Raw genomic sequence first — 16134 nt, 5'->3', positions numbered from 1 at the left:
TTTGGTTATAACTTCAATAACACCAACGCGTAACTCTTTCATACATACCTCTCTCTCTCTCTCTCTCTCTCTCTCTCTCTCTCTCTCTCTCTCTCTCTTGCAACATAATGCAATGCAGCCACATTCATCACCACACAAAATCGCACACAGGCAAAGGACACCTTCATTCAATAACAGTCTCGAACAGAAGAGACATGAATAAGAAAGCCCATTCAAAAATTCACAAGCCACGTGGAATGTCTCAGCGTCGTCATTTCTCATTGGCCAACGCCGCTCGGACCCCAAAGATTTCAGACAGAGAAACTGGCGTAGCAGACGCAACAGTGAATACAAGGAAGTCGATCAGTGGGCACTCTACTTCGTGAGTAGAAGACAAGTAATAAACGTAATATACAGCAATTGGAAAATGTAGGAGACAACTTTCATCTTTAATAAACGAAAGATGAAGATATTGTCCTTGCTACGACTGTTATTTTTCCTCGAAAGTGAAAGACTACTGGGTTGGTCCGAATTCGGTCGTATTAGGGAATGCCGCGGATCATACTAGCCTCTCCGTACCTGTCTAGTGATCACTGACCAGTTACATCTCACAACCAATGAAGTTGTCATGCAAAAGTAATATTTCACCAAGTTGATAGTTTTATTTTCACATATTTTTCCAATTTTGAAGGCTCTTGAGCACCCTTTTCCATTACCCTACACAGCCTACAGCCGATTTTTACATACTATGAAACCAAATTGGGCAGTAGCACAAAAAAAATTTTAATAATTAAAACAATGCCAAATAAGAGCCACCCCACTGAGGCCACACCACCATGTCACTGTCTGCAGCATGTCTAGGTGCGTCCAGCACCCTCTTGCAGGGTGCGATCAAAAAATCACCCCAGTTGTTGTTAGTAAGATGAATTTCCGTTGCTTCATTTATAACAGAGTAACAGAATGGCACTCTGTGGACAATTCTTCATGAGGTACAAAAATTTTTTTCTGCAATAACTCGCTAAGACAGAAATAATGAGAGTAACATCAAATGTATCGAAACAGTGAAATATACAATCCAAATAAAATGCACATGTTATAATTTTAGGTCTACAATAGACAAAGGATTATAAACTTCACACCGAGGTGACGAAAGTCAGTGCATTGGCGGAGCTATCATTTTTCACTCAAGTGATTCATGTAAAAAGATTTCCGGCTTGGTTATGGCCGCACGACGGAAATGAACAGACTTGGAGCGCGGAGAGGTAGTTTGAGCCGGCCGCGGTGGCCGTGCGGTTCTGACGCTGCAGCCCGGAACCGCGGGACTGCTACGGTCGCAAGTTCGAATCCTGCCTCAGGCATGGGTGTGTGTGATGTCCTTAGGTTAGTTAGGTTGAAGTAGTTCTAATTCTAGGGGACTTATGACCTAAGATGTTGAGTCCCTTAGTGCTCAGAGCCATTTGAACCATTTTTGAAGGTACTTGGAACTAGACACGTGGGACATTCCATCTCAAGGAATTCAATATTTCGAGAGCCGCTGTGTCAAGAGTGCGGTGACAAAACCGAATTTCAGGCATACTTCTCACCGCGGACAACGCAGTGGCCAACGGCCTCCACTTAACGATCGAGAACAGCAACGTTTGCGTAGAGCTGGCAGTGCTAACAGAGCAACAACACTGAGTGAAATCACCGCAGAAATCAACGTGGGACGTACGACGAACTTATCCGTTAGGATGGTGAGGCGAAATTTGGCGTTAATGGGCTATGGCAGCAGACAACCGACGCGAATGACTTTGCTAACAGCACGACATCACGCAGCTCCTCTTCTGCCTTCTTGACCATATTGGATGGATCCTAGGCTACAGAAAAACCGTGGGCTGGTCAGATGAGTCACAATTTCAGGTAGTAAGACCATATAGTAAGGCAAGAGTGTGGCGCAGACATAAGTTGTCAACAAGGCACTGTGCAAGCTCGTGGTAGCTATGTTTACATGGAATGGACTGGGTGCTCTTGTCCAACTGAACCGATCATCAAGTTCATCAAGAGTAGTGACTAGTGTACTGTGACGAGCCAGTTCGCCGGCCACCATTGAATAGACGTTTTCAGTTGGTGACAGATCTGGAGAATGTGATGGCCAGGGCAGCAGTCGAACATCTTCTGTATCCCATACAGGATCTGCAACATGCGGTCGTGCATTATGCTGCTGCAATGTAGGGTTTCGCAGGGATCGAATGAGGGGTAGTGCCACGGGACGTAACATATCTGAAATGTAAAGTCCACTGTTCAAAGTGCCGTCAATGCGAACAAGAGGTGACCGAGACGTGTAACCAATGGTACACCATACCATCACGCCGGGTGATGCGCCTATATGGCGATGACGAAGACACGCTTCCAATGAGCGTTCACCGCGATGTCACCGAACACGGATGCGACCATCATTATGCTGGAAACAGAACCTGGATTCATCCGAAAAAATGACGTTTTGCCATTCGTGCACCCAGGTTCGTCGTTGAGTACACGATCGCAGGCGCTCCTGTCTGTGATGCAGCGTCAAGGGTAACTGCAGCCACGGTCTCCGAGCTGATAGTCCATGCTTCTGCAAACGTCGTCGAACTGTTCGTGCAGATGGTTGTTGTCTTGCAAACGTCCCCATCTGTTGACTCAGGGATCGAGACGCGGCTGCACAATCCGTTACAGCCATGCGGATAAGATGCCTGTCATCTCGACTGCTAGTGATACGAGGCCGTTGGGATCCAGCACGGCGTTCCGTATTACCCTCCTGAACCCACCGATTCCATATTCTGCAAACAATCATTGGATCTCGACCAACGCGAGCAGCAATGTCGCGATACGATAAACCGCTATCGCGATAGGCTACAATCCGACATTTATCGAAGTCGGAAACGTGATGGTACGAATTTCTCCTCCTTACACGAGGCATCACAACAACGTTTCACCAGGCAACGCCGGTCAACTGCTGTTTGTGTATGAGAAATCAGTTGGAAACTTCCCTCATGTCAGCACGTTGTAGGTGTTGCCACCGGCGCCAACCTTGAATGAATGCTCTGAAAAGCTAATCATTTGCACATCACAGCATCTTCTTCCTGTCGGTTAAATTTCGCGTCTGTAGCACGTCACCTTCGTGGTGTAGCAATTTTAATGGCCAGGAATGAAATTTGACCCACAGAAGATGACACATTGGTGTCGAAACATGTCTGGGTAAATAATAAGTGTTCGCATAAAGCAGATTTTCAAAACAAAGCCAAACGAAGTATACAAGTTTGCATCCACTACTTGTGGCCAATGGATAGAGGTAAGGCGCCCAGTTTGATGCGAGGCTTCGTGCACAGGTGGCGGACCAGTACGGGGCGTACCTGGACTCGCACCTGCACATGGCGCTGGCGTTCGTGCCGATCCTGCTGAGCTGCTGGATCCGGTCGCTCAAGTTCCTGGTGCCGGTGTCGCTGCTGGCCAACGTGCTCACCGTGGCCGGCCTCATCGCCACGCTGTACTGCCTGTCCCTCGAGCTGCCCAGCCCATCGGAGCGGCAACTCGCCGTCTTCAGCTGGTCGCAGCTGCCGCTCTTCATCGGCACCGCCATCTACGCCTTCGAAGGGATTGGTCTCGTAAGTAACAACATCACCTGTTAAATTATTCCCCACTGCAAGTTTTGAGACCAAAGAAAAGTTTTTCGGTGACAGATCACTGCTGACTTGCATTTCTTTACAAAGTAAGAGTGCACACAGTGCAACGATTTCGCTCGTTCCAAGAGATTAAAAGAACACCCACTGGTGTTCTCGATATGGTTCAGATGATCTGTAACATGTTGTTTGTTGTGGTCTTCAGTCCTGAGACTGGTTTGATGCAGCTCTCCATGCTACTCTATCCTGTGCAAGCCTCTTCCTCTCCCAGTACTTACTGCAACCTACATCCTTCTGAATCTGCTTAATGTATTCATCTCTTGGTGTCCCTCTACGATTTAAATAGCAAAACTCATTTGCTACTTTAAGTGTCTCGTTTCCTAGTCTAATTCCCTCAGCATCACCCGACTTAATTCGACTACATTCCATTATCCTCGTTTTGCTTTTGTTGATGTTCATCTTATATCCTCCTTTCAAGACACTGTCCCTTTCGTTCAACTGCTCTTCCAAGTCCTTTGCTGTCTCTGATTACTATGTCATCGGCGAACCTCAAAGTTTTTAGTTCTTCTCCATGAATATTAATACCTACTCCTCATTTTTCTTTTGTTTCCTTTACTGCTTGCTCAATATACAGATTGAATAACATCGGGGAGAGGCTAAAACCCTGTCTCACTCCCTTCCCAACCACTGCTTCCCTTTCATGCCCCTCGACTCTTATAACTGCCATCTGGTTTCTGTACAAATTGTAAATAGCCTTTCGCTCCCTGTATTTTACCCCTGCCACCTTTAGAATTTGAAAGAGAGTACTCCAATCAACATTGTCAAAAGCTTTAAGTCTACCAATGCTAGAAACGTAGGTTTGCCTTTCCTTAATCTTTCTTCTAAGATAAGTCGTAGGGTCAGTATTCCAATATTTCTACGGAATCCAAACTGATCTTCCCCAAGGTTGGCTTCTTCTTGTTTTTCCATTCGTCTGTAAAGAATTCGTGTTAGTATTTTGCAGCTGTGACTTATTAAACTGATTGTTCACATCTGTCAACACCTGCTTTCTTTGGGATTGGAATTATTATATTCTTCTTGAAGTCTGAGGGTATTTCGCCTGTCTCATACATCTTGCTCACCAGATGGTAGAGTTTTGTCAGGACTGGCTCTCCCAAGGCAGTCAGTAGTTCTAATGAAATGTTGTCTACTCCCGGGGCCTTGTTTGGACTCAGGTCTTGTCCTCAATGACGTCGCCCTTGTATAGACCCTCTATACACTCCTTCCACCTTTCTGCTTTCCCTTCTTTGCTTAGAAATGGGTTTCCATCTGAGCTCTTGATATTCATACAAGTGGTTCTCTTTTCTCCAAAGGTAGGCAGTATCTACCTTACCCCTAGTGAGTAAGCCTCTACATCCTTACATTTGTCCCCTAGCCATTCCTGCTTAGCCATCTTGCCCTTCCTGTCAATCTCATTTTTGAGACGTTTGTATTCCTTTTTGCCTGCTTCATTTACTGCATTTTTATATTTTGTCCTTTCATCAATTAAATTCAATATTTCTTCTGTTACCCAAGGATTTCTACTAGCCCTCGTCTTTTTACCTACTTGATTCTCTGCTGCCTTCACTACTTCATCCCTCAGAGCTACCCATTCTTCTTCTTCTTCTTCCCCCCCCCCCCATTTCTGTCAATTGTTCCCTTATGCTCTCCCTGAAACTCTGTACAACCTCTGGTTTTATCAGTTTGTCCAGGTCCCATCTCCTTAAATTCCTACCTTTTTGCAGTTTCTTCAGTTTTAATCTACAGGTCAGAACCAATATATTGTGGTCAGAATCCACATCTGCCCCCTGAAATGTCTTAGAAATTTAATACCTGGTTCCTAAATCTCTGTCTTACCATTATATAATCTATCTGATACCTTCTAGTATTTCTAGGATTCTTCCATGTGTACAACCTCCTTTTATAATTCTTGAACCAAGTGTTAGCTATGATTAAGTTATGCTCTGTGCAAAATTCTGTGCAAATCTGTAACATAAAGCAGTTATTACACTAGCGGTCAAAAGTTTTCGAACGCATTTCACAACTATGGATTTGTCATTAAATCAGGGATTAAGTTTCTAATGTTCTGTCATAACCCCGCCCCGATAATAAAACACGTAGAAGCAAGTAAAGACAAAGCGCCTGTGTTGTGTATTCGACTGGTTTTTCGCATAGAGGGGAGCTGAAGATTACCGACAACACCGACGTACCTTTACGGTTCTATTCAGATAAGCCTCATTCCTGTCTATGTAGCAACCAGTTCGCATTAGTTTACTATCCATTGTGTGCATCTACCAGCGTGTTTGTATACCTGACTAGGTTCACATTATATCACCTCATACTGGGAAAGAAGGAGAAGACTGTGAAACGTCCCCTTAGAAACAATTATATATGACTGTGCTTAAACTGACACACAATATTTTTACCGCAAAGCAATCTGACTAAAAAATCCCTACAAAAGAATGGCCCTGACTAACATTAACCTATACGTTTCACAAATCACTTACCTCACAAAAATCTTGGTTACTCGAACTACTGCAATACAGCTAGCGCCACTACTGCCAGCTAAATAAAAGATTCAAACTACTGAAGGCACTAACTACTAATAGGCATAGTTAGCAAATGAAAGATTTTGATAGAGAACAAACAATGTATTTACCTCAATAGTGTTCAAAAGTCATAATGTATATAGCAGTTCATGACATCCATTCTTACAAATTTCAAAACTCCGCCATATCTCTCCCCACATCCACCACTGCTGGCGGCTCACCTCCAACTGCGCAACGCTACGCGCTGTTAACAGCCAACTGCCCAACACTACAATGGCCAACAACAATGCAAACCAGTCACAGACTGCACACAGCACAGCCAGTGATTTTCATACAGAGCGCTACGTGGCGTTACCAATATAAAAACCTAAACAGCCTACTTACAACTGCAATTGAAAAACGTATTGTAATTGTAGCTGTACGTCAGTAAGTAGTAGGGACAACAGCACCAAAGTTGACGTAGCCCAGTCTACAGTGATGTATACATTGAAGCGGTTAAAGCCCATGCCGCGATATGGAAGACCCCAACTTACACCATACAAGGAATATGAGTTCATTTGTGAATAGAGTAAACATCAGAGGACTCTTACTGCACCTGAAACTGGCGAGAAGGTAAATAGCACGCGAGCTGCTCCAATTTCTCCCTCAGCTGTGCAACTCCATCTACGTGAACAACTCCGGTTACGTGGGAGATGTGTCTCTGAGCTGGAGAGTGACATGGTGGTGCGAGACTGGGCGCGCACGTAGTTCATGTATCAGCCGATAGAGGACAGTATTGGACAGGGGACTGATTTAGTTTCGATTGTGCTCATTAGAGTGCACTAAAGTAATAGAATGTTTTTCATAAACTGTTCTAGTATTTTCATAAAGTGTTATTATGTCTTTTTCTGTATGTAAAATGTTATAAATATGTTTTAACAGTATGAACGATGCGTGAGTGTGGTTTAAGGTTAATATGAAGATAATTGTTCCACGAGTTAGTGTGGGAATATTTCGAAGAAGTATGAATTTAGACAAAGGGGACTTTTGTAGAATAGATTTGTAAAGTAAGTTTATGGTAAAGGGAAAGTTAATTCAGGTATAAATAACAATAGTAAATAACTTTATGCATAAACAAAACTTCAGCATATTAGATAATTACGTCGGTAAAAAGTGCAGTCGTTAGGTTTACTATTTTGCGATTGGTTATTGATGAAAAGCGAGGACTGACGCGGGAGAATGTTGTTTTGCTATTAGCTGTTGATTTAACTGACCAATGATAAAGCAATATTCTCGGCGCGCCTTTCTCTGCTGGTAGAGAAGACTTAGAGTATTCCAGAAAGGAGACGGAGCTTAGCCATGAAACAGTTCGGACGTGTGTAGTAGTAGTTCCGATGGAAATGATAAGTTGCCGGATCTAGCAGTGTTTCATACATCAAAAGTGTGTTGTAAAGTGGCGGCATAATTATTCCGATGGGTGTGTAGAAATTTCGGAATTTTTAAGTGAATTTTGTGACGAGGAAAGACAAATTCCGCGTGGCGTATTGAGCAATTCGGTGGCTAAAAACTGTGACTGCACTAGGTGCCGACAGACTTAATATTTGTCGAGCATTCTCAATCAAAAACAATCCGTATTTTTGTAGCTATTACGTTTTCGGAAAATGCAACACCATAAACTTGCTAACGTGAGTGAAAGGTATTGTGAGTGACTGTGTTAATACTAGCACGGGCTTGGCAGTGATACTTGTTCACCTAAGTTTCAGAATATATTAATTAAGGACAAAATTTGGAACCTTTCATTTCGTGTGAAAACTTTCTCCCGAAACGTAGATTAGTGACTTAAATGCAGCCTGGTTCACGTCGAAGTACAGTAGGTTTCGCTCATCTTCCCAACTGATGATATTCTAAGACAATGTTCACAGGTAGGTGCAGGTTCGTCGTAAAGGGACGGAAGGAACCGCGCCGCTGCACAAGTTTTCAAGGGGCGAACAGCAGATAGAAACCTTTACTGTGAAAAAAAAGGGGGGGGGGGGAGATTGCAGTGCGCATAACAACGTAAAAACTGGAACGGGCAGTAATGGTCCAAAATGTTATTCACGGCTGAAACTAAGTTTGAAATATTTGGAAGCAATCGTCGAATATTTGTTCGTCAATTTCATGGAGAACGTATAAAGAGTCAGCGTGTGACGCCAGCATTGAAACGTGGTGGTGGGTCGGTCATGGTGTGGGTATGTGTCTTGGGTGATAAAGTCGGTGGTGTAGTACGACTTAATGGAACATTAAAGGCAGAAGGATATCACAAGATACTGATCAAAAATCCAATTCCATGTGGCAAAAGTTGTTCTGCAGCACGACACTGATCCCGGACATGCTTCTACACTGTGCAGAAGTTATGGTAACAGAAAAGAGAAATGTGGGGAACTGAAGAATTTGGCTAAGTCAGTCACCATCGGACTCTTATGGGATGAATTATACACGGAGGTCAGAAAACTGAGGTCATCTCATGTTGAAGATCTATAGACTAAATTACAAACGTGCTGGACTGTAATATCTCCAAAAACGCTACAGTATTTTATCTCCAGAATAGCAAGAGTTTGTGCAGCTGTTCTGCGGGCAAAGGGTGGATACTTTGGTGGGGCTAAAATCTAAACCATTTTATATAGTACTTAATGATAGAGAGAGAAAATATTTATATTTATTTTCTTGTTCTGTATAGTTTGTACGATGTATTCCTACATTGAAATTAAGTATATAGCCTTTATCATGGGTGACAGGAATCTTTAGACCGGCAGTGCAGATGTGACGTAATTACCCCATAGTCGTAGGAAGAGTTAGCTGTTGCCAGAATGACATTTTCATTCTTCAGCTGAGTAAACACGCTTTCACAACGTAAAACTAAGACTCCACTGCAGAGTGAAATATTCATCCAGCCCATAGGTTTCAGCTAATCAGGACAGCTTCTGTGTAGTTTGGTGAATAACAGAGAGATATTGTAAGAATTAAGGCTTTGAGGAAGGGACGTATAAGAATTTTTTCCGAAAAATTACAGCAGCAGACTTCATTTTGCAGAATTAAGATGCGTTCAAAGACAAAGTGAAACCACCAGTTACAGCTTCCATTTCACATTAAAGGCAGACACTACGATAACGTTGTTACTATTCTCTCCATTTGTCCGTGATACGAGGGCAACGTGTAACTGAACTTTCAAACTGACGATTGCCTGGCTACGATTTAATCAAGGGGAACTCCCGGTAGTACGTTCATCACCTTCGTCTGAGTCCTAATGCTAACTGAAACTGTGACACTATTATTGAAATCTTAATCACCTGTTCCTCAATGACTCATCTCAGTGACTCACCAGAAAGCTATATGAACTTGTTCAAATGGCTCTGAGCACTATGGGACTTAACATCTAAGGTCGTCAGTCCCCTAGAACTTAGAACTACTTAAACCTAACTAAGCTAAGGACATCACACACATCCATGCCCGAGGCAGGATTCGAACCTGCGACCGTAGCAGTCGCGCGGCTCCGGACTGAGCGCCTAGAACCGCGAGACCACCGCGGCCGGCTATATGAACTTGTTACTAAAGTTATGAAATTCGTTTATGCCCTCCCCCCCCCCAACTTGCAACTAATGACGTTGTCATGCATAGATATTTATGCGAGTTCAACAGAAAGACGTATATATGTTTAGTGGAGTCTTTTACGTTGTATGAATGGATTTTGTGCTGTTTTGATGTTTTATTTTATGTGCTTAATACGTCGTAATTTCGCAGTGATAGGTATGAGTGTATTATGTGTCCGAAGGTCAAATTAAAATAAAAAAATAAAAGAGACAACGAATTGATTTACCCCCAAACGGAAACTGGTGATGAGATTAGTTAATATGTCTAGAAGCATCCGAGAAAGTGTTACTGTGGCGATAGAAAAAATGCCCCTAACACCCTACACCAGGGCTTCCCAACCTGTGGTCCGCGGACCCCCTTAGAGGGTCCGCGGCCACCTTCCACCAAATCGTGTAAAATATTGAATAAATTTATTGAATAAAAATGTGAAAATCAAATTCAACACTATTTTTTTTCGTGTTAAAAACGTGTACTTTTACTTCAGGCCGTATTCCCAAGCAGCCTTTGCGGTTCCTAAGTGAGAACGTATACACAGTTTAGTGCCGGAGAATGCGGCTTCTCTGATCGACTGTTTCGCAACAATAGGGGGGTCGTTTGTGCGCCGGCTCACGGCGCTAGATGCACTGAAACCTTTTACGCATGCGCGGAGCGAGCTTTGTCGACCAATCACAGCGCTCGCTGGCACGTATGCGGCCCCAGGCATCATTAAATGTCAAACTTGCTTTGTCAGTTCACTACCTATTTCATAAGTCGATTTTGACCAGTTTATTACATCTAACATGGATCGTTGGCTGAAGTCAGGATCATTGAAGAAGGGTGCAGTTTCTACATCGCCTTCACAACAAGGGAAGTTTCCAGTTGAAATGAATGAGGAGGGAGGACGACCAAAGGAAGACTTTGCATACATTTGAACATTTTTCTTCGGATTTCACGAAAAAGGACACACACACACACACACACACACACACACACACACACACACACACACACGACTGTTACGAAATATGGATGCTCCTTACACAACAACAGCCAGCCGGCCGCGGTGGTCTAGCGGTTCTAGGCGCTCAGTCCGGAACCGCGCGACTGCTACGGTCACAGGTTCGATTTCTGCCTCGGGCATGGATATGTGTGATGTCCTTAGGTTAGTTAGGTTTAAGTAGTTCTAAGTTCTAGGGGACTGATGACCACAGATGTTAAGTCCCATAGTGCTCAGAGCCATTTGAACAGCAGCCAAATAGTGGAAATGAACAGACCATAAGCGGCAGCTTTTCAACAGCGAACAGTTTGGACGTGACGTTGATTGCTCTTGGAGGAAGACAGCTCCATCATGTGTAATTTCGATTACCAAGTAACTTTAATCAAGCTATAGTGTGTTGAACAAAGGGAGTAAATCCACTAGTAAGTGTCTGGATACAGTGGGAATTCAAATTGGATCGTTAATTTCAAGTTGTTTTCAGTCATCTCTAAACCAAAGACTATTGATACTTCAGGGGGAAGGGGGGGTCATTGGGAACATGGCACTTGCATTATGAAGCTTTCAGTTCCCATGGGTTTCGGTCTGAAATTCAAAGTTACTGTGCTCTTGACTGACTAGGGGTCCGCCACGGATTTTCGACTGAAGATGGGGGCTCCGCCAGCTGAAAAGGTTGGGAATCCATGCCCTACACCAAAGTACATAAAAAATGATTACATGATTTTTCACTAAATTTTATAAGTAGAAGCAGGTCAGTAAAGAAAAATACAGAAAGCCGAGTCATTTTAAGTGGCAGGCGGACCGCTAAACTGAAGTTTGTAGTTTTTGATTCTGGCTGATAAGGGAGGACGTGATGCAGCTTATTGCAGAAATAACTCCAGCTGAGATTCTCTCTTGTCAAGACTGCGTTGCTTCATAGCGCAAGCATTGCAGCAGATGCTGTGCAAATATTTGTGTGGCTTCACGTTTTTCTGTGGCTTTACCATCATAATTACGCTCTAACGATCCATCTCTTCTCACTTTACGAGACACATGTATAATAGTCTCATTGCAAACTAACTTGAACTAAATTCTCATACCTCGTACACCAGATACAATTTTTAAAATCCCGTGTCGTTCTAAGACGAATCTCTCACACTTCTCCACCGGTTACGGCGGCGTAGTGGTTAGCGCACTGAGACGTGGGTTTCAAATTTTCGTACTGGTGCTTTGATTTCGGTTTTCCCAAATCGATGAAGGTGAATGTTGGGATAGTTCCTCTGACAAGCACATGGCCAATTTCCTTCCTTGTTGCTGCGCTATAAGAGCTTCTGCGCCATATCTTATGATCGCGTCTTCGACGGGACGTAAACCCCTAATCTTCACTACTTCCTTTACACATTCCGATAACTATCGTACACAAACTTCTTGATACCTTTCTTGTTTTTCTTTCTTGTTATTTTATCGCCGACAATTATTGCGACAAGTGCGTGAAACAACCGGAAAACCTAATAGAACGCCACAATGGTTCAAATGGTTCAAATGGCTCTGAGCACTAAGGGACTTAACATCTATGGTCATCAGTCCCCTAGAACTTAGAACTACTTAAACCTAACTAACCTAAGGACATCACACAACACCCAGTCATCACGAGGCAGAGAAAATCCCTGACCCCACCGGGAATCGAACCCTGAAACCCGGGCGCGGGAAGCGAGAACGCTACCGCACGACCACGAGCTGCGGACGTAACGCCACAATGACAATTCAGATAGACAGATACATAAATGACACAAATGCTGCCGGAAGAATAGAAGAGATTCTTACGAAACTTGGCATCTGTTATATTACACCATTCGCTGTATAAGTATAGTTCGTAAATCCAACCAGTGATACGAAACGACTTATTTCTTCTCTGTCGAGTATTTTCGTGTATATTTGTCTAACACGTGTCGTCCTTGTATCCGTGTCTTTCGGTCTTCATATTTTTTACGATGACTTCGATGCATCATCGCTTTGCTCTTCCCCAATACTGCTTCCCTTCGTTCTCGATCTGTTTTTATCGCAATAGCGTAATCCGCCCTCGAAAGAGGTCTCTTATAAATCCCTCGTCTGACTAATTCTCGAGACCCTTACACAATTGGATTTCCATGAGAGGCATAGAATATTCTTAAAATATCTGACCAGAAGAATACGGATACCCCTATGTAATGGGGAATTAACCAATAGGTGTTACAAGTATAGTGTAAAGCGAGGAGGAAAGTATATTTTTGCCAGTAGAGAAGCAGAAAATCAAAATGTATCGGTCGGGAGAACTTAGTGACTTCGAACGTGGATTAGTCATTCAGTGTCACCTGAATAAAACACTACTGGCCATTAAAATTGCTACACCACGAAGATGACGTGTTACAAACACGAAATTTATCCGACAGGAAGAAGATGCTGTCATATGCAAATGATTAGCTTTTCAGAGCTTTCACACAAGGTTGGCGCCGGTGGTGACACCTACAACGTGCTGACATGAGGAAAGTTTCCAACCGATTTCTCATACACAAACAGCAGTTGACCGGTGTTGCCTGGTGAAACGTTGTTGTGATGCCTCGTGTAAGGAGGAGAAATGCGTACATCACATTTCCGACGTTGATAAAGGTCGGATTGTAGCATATCGCGATTGCGGTTTATCGTATCGTGACATTGCTGCTCTCGTTGGTCGAGATCCAATGACTGTTAGCAGAATATGGAATCGGTGCGTTCAAGAGGGTAATACGGAACGCCGTGCTGGATCCCAACGGCCTCGTATCACTAGCAGTCGAGATGACAGGCATCGTATCCGCATGGCTGTAACTATCAGCTCGGAGACCATGGCTGCGGTTACCCTTGACGCTGCATCACAGACAGGAGCGCCTGCGATGGTGTACTCAAAGACGAACCTGGGTGCAAGAATGGCAAAACGTCATTCTTTCGGATGAATACAGGTTCTGTTTACAGCATCATGATGGTCGCATCCGTGTTTGGCGACATCGCGGTGAACGCACATTGGAAGCGTGTATTCGTCATCGCCATACTGGTGTATCACCCGGCGTGATGGTATGGGGTGCCATTGGTTACACGTCTTGGTCACCTCTTGTTCTCATTGACGGCTCTTTGAACAGTGGACGTTACATTTAAGATGTGTAACGACCCGTGACTCTACCCTTCATTCGATCCCTGCGAAACCCTACATTTCAGCAGGATAATGCACGAACCGCATGTTGCAGGTCCTGTATGGACCTTTCTGGATACAGAAAATGTTCGACTGCTGCCCTGGCCAGCACATTCTCCAGATCTCTCTCCAACTGAAAACGTCTGGTCAATGGTGGCCGAGAAACTGGCTCTTCACACTACGCCAGTCACTACTCTTGATGAACTGTGGTATCGTGTTGAAGCTGCATGGGCAGCTGTACCTGAACCTGTACCAAGCTCTGTTTGACTCAATGCCCAGGCGTATCAAGGCCGTTATTACGGCCAGAGGTGGTTTTTCTGGGTACTGATTTCTCAGGATCTATGAACCCAATTTGCTTGAAAATGTAATCATATGTCAGTTCTAGTATAATATTTTTGTCCAATGAATACCCGTTTCTCATCTGCATTTCATCATGGTGTAGCAATTTTAATGGCCAGTAGTGTAGATTTCGTTCCAGACTGCGGCGTCAAACATCACTCTTTCCCAGTTTCGGCTTTTGTGGAAGAATGGGCATCCATTCCTCCACAGACATTCAGGCAGCTCGTTTAAACTGTTCCCAGCACAGTCTAAGCCGTCATAAAGGCGAAGGGTGGACACAAAATATATTAATGTCCAGTGGTAGATGTCTGGATAGTTTTGATCAGATAGTGTACATCTCCGTTCGATAATGGTCACGACTGAAATCAGAGATATTCTGATTTAAGCGAAAAGTCGTCGTCAAACAATTTCAGCGCATATCATCCGCAAATAGAGTAGGTAGGGTGAAAAAGGATTCTGGTTCACTAAGTACTTTCGGGTACACAGTGCAACCATTTGGAGTGAAAATCTGTCCCAGCGTACGTGAAGCATAGTACCTGTGTCTGAAAGTAAAGCTGTCATCATTTCGAAAGTTTGTTTGAACACAATAATGGTTTAGTACAGATGGTCCTTTCCCCCACCCTTGGACAGACTTACCCAGCCAGTTACAGGGGCGCCTAAAGTTATTCGTGGACTCCGAAATCGGTATTTTCCACAGTGACGTACATTGCGATATTATCGACATTATAGTGTGGACGGCTTGTATTTTCTGCAGGTGCTTCCGCTGCAGGAGCAGATGAGAAAGCCCCAGCAGTTCACCAGCCCGCTGGGAGTCCTCAACGTGGGCATGAGCGTCGTCTGCTCCCTCTTTGTCATCACTGGCTTCCTGGGCTACCTGAAGTACGGAGACGAAGTGGAGGGATCCATCACCCTCAACCTGCCGCCCGATCAAATGTGAGTACACACGTGTTTGAGAACCAACTGCTATAGGTTCACGCTTGCATCCAGATCGTTCTCGAGCAATCTCCACTGGTCAGTCGGCTACGAAGATGGTCCGTTTAAGACAGTGGTTCCCAACCTGCGGAGTAATTATCCCCTGAGGGGTAAAACGTAAAAGATGAGTTCAGTTGTGCTGCTCCTCATGAAGTCCACGTATCACATACGTACCTGGTACTTTGTACCACGCATCTATGACAGTAGAACTGAGACATATACTGTAGATCGCACATGTTTAAATACGTCTTAAAATGCTTTCTCCGAATTGTTGCCAGTTTCCGCAATAGAAGAGAAATTGCTTCATTTTTCATTTTGCAACAATAAACCATCTAATTGACAGCACACCGGTAGCTATGTAATGATTATTATGACTATTTAATGATGATTATTATTATTATATTAGTGGCAGTGGTCAGACAAAGCACTGGCAGGCTGAAGTCTCCCAGTTTCTGTATTTACAGTACTAAGGAGTCCAGAAACAAGTGTCACTGAGGAGAGCAGTGGTGAAGAGGAATTATGTTTCGTATCAATGTCGATAGTCAGCTTTCTTTCTTGAGAATTAGTTTCAGGTAACACTCGCATTGCTTTGGAAAATGATTCACCATTCTATGAAAAAGAAAAGTGTTAGAAATACTCCGTGCCTCATTGACTCATTAGTTCCAGGTTTAAGAAAACACCTACAAAAACTAAGTATCATTTATCTTTCGTCATTTTAAAAATGAAAGTTTTTAGAGAAAATTCTTTTTTATTCTAAAGTTTAGTTAGGTGCTAATACTGAAGTTTATATAGAAGCTTGAAGGTTATGTTTTACACGTTTCGTCAAAAGTTTCTTTACATAACAGCTTCTCTGAAGTTGAAAAAATTAAAACAATTTTTTCA

General features: G+C 43.5%; 1 protein-coding gene across 1 annotated transcript in view; it reads left to right on the top strand.

The window, feature by feature from the left end:
- Nucleotides 1-16134, top strand: part of LOC126188081 (proton-coupled amino acid transporter 1) — a 287378-nt gene that overhangs the window by 249556 nt on the left and 21688 nt on the right. Inside the window, exons 7-8 of the mRNA XM_049929533.1 lie at nucleotides 3327-3602; nucleotides 15035-15213. Of these exons, the coding sequence (XP_049785490.1) occupies nucleotides 3327-3602; nucleotides 15035-15213 (455 nt within the window). The remainder of the gene's footprint in view (nucleotides 1-3326; nucleotides 3603-15034; nucleotides 15214-16134) is intronic.

The sequence above is a fragment of the Schistocerca cancellata genome, chromosome 5 (assembly GCF_023864275.1).
Source record: "Schistocerca cancellata isolate TAMUIC-IGC-003103 chromosome 5, iqSchCanc2.1, whole genome shotgun sequence".
NCBI lineage: Eukaryota > Metazoa > Arthropoda > Insecta > Orthoptera > Acrididae > Schistocerca > Schistocerca cancellata.
The sequence above is the reverse complement of the archived record's forward strand: the minus strand, read 5'-3'. Positions and strand labels throughout refer to the sequence as shown.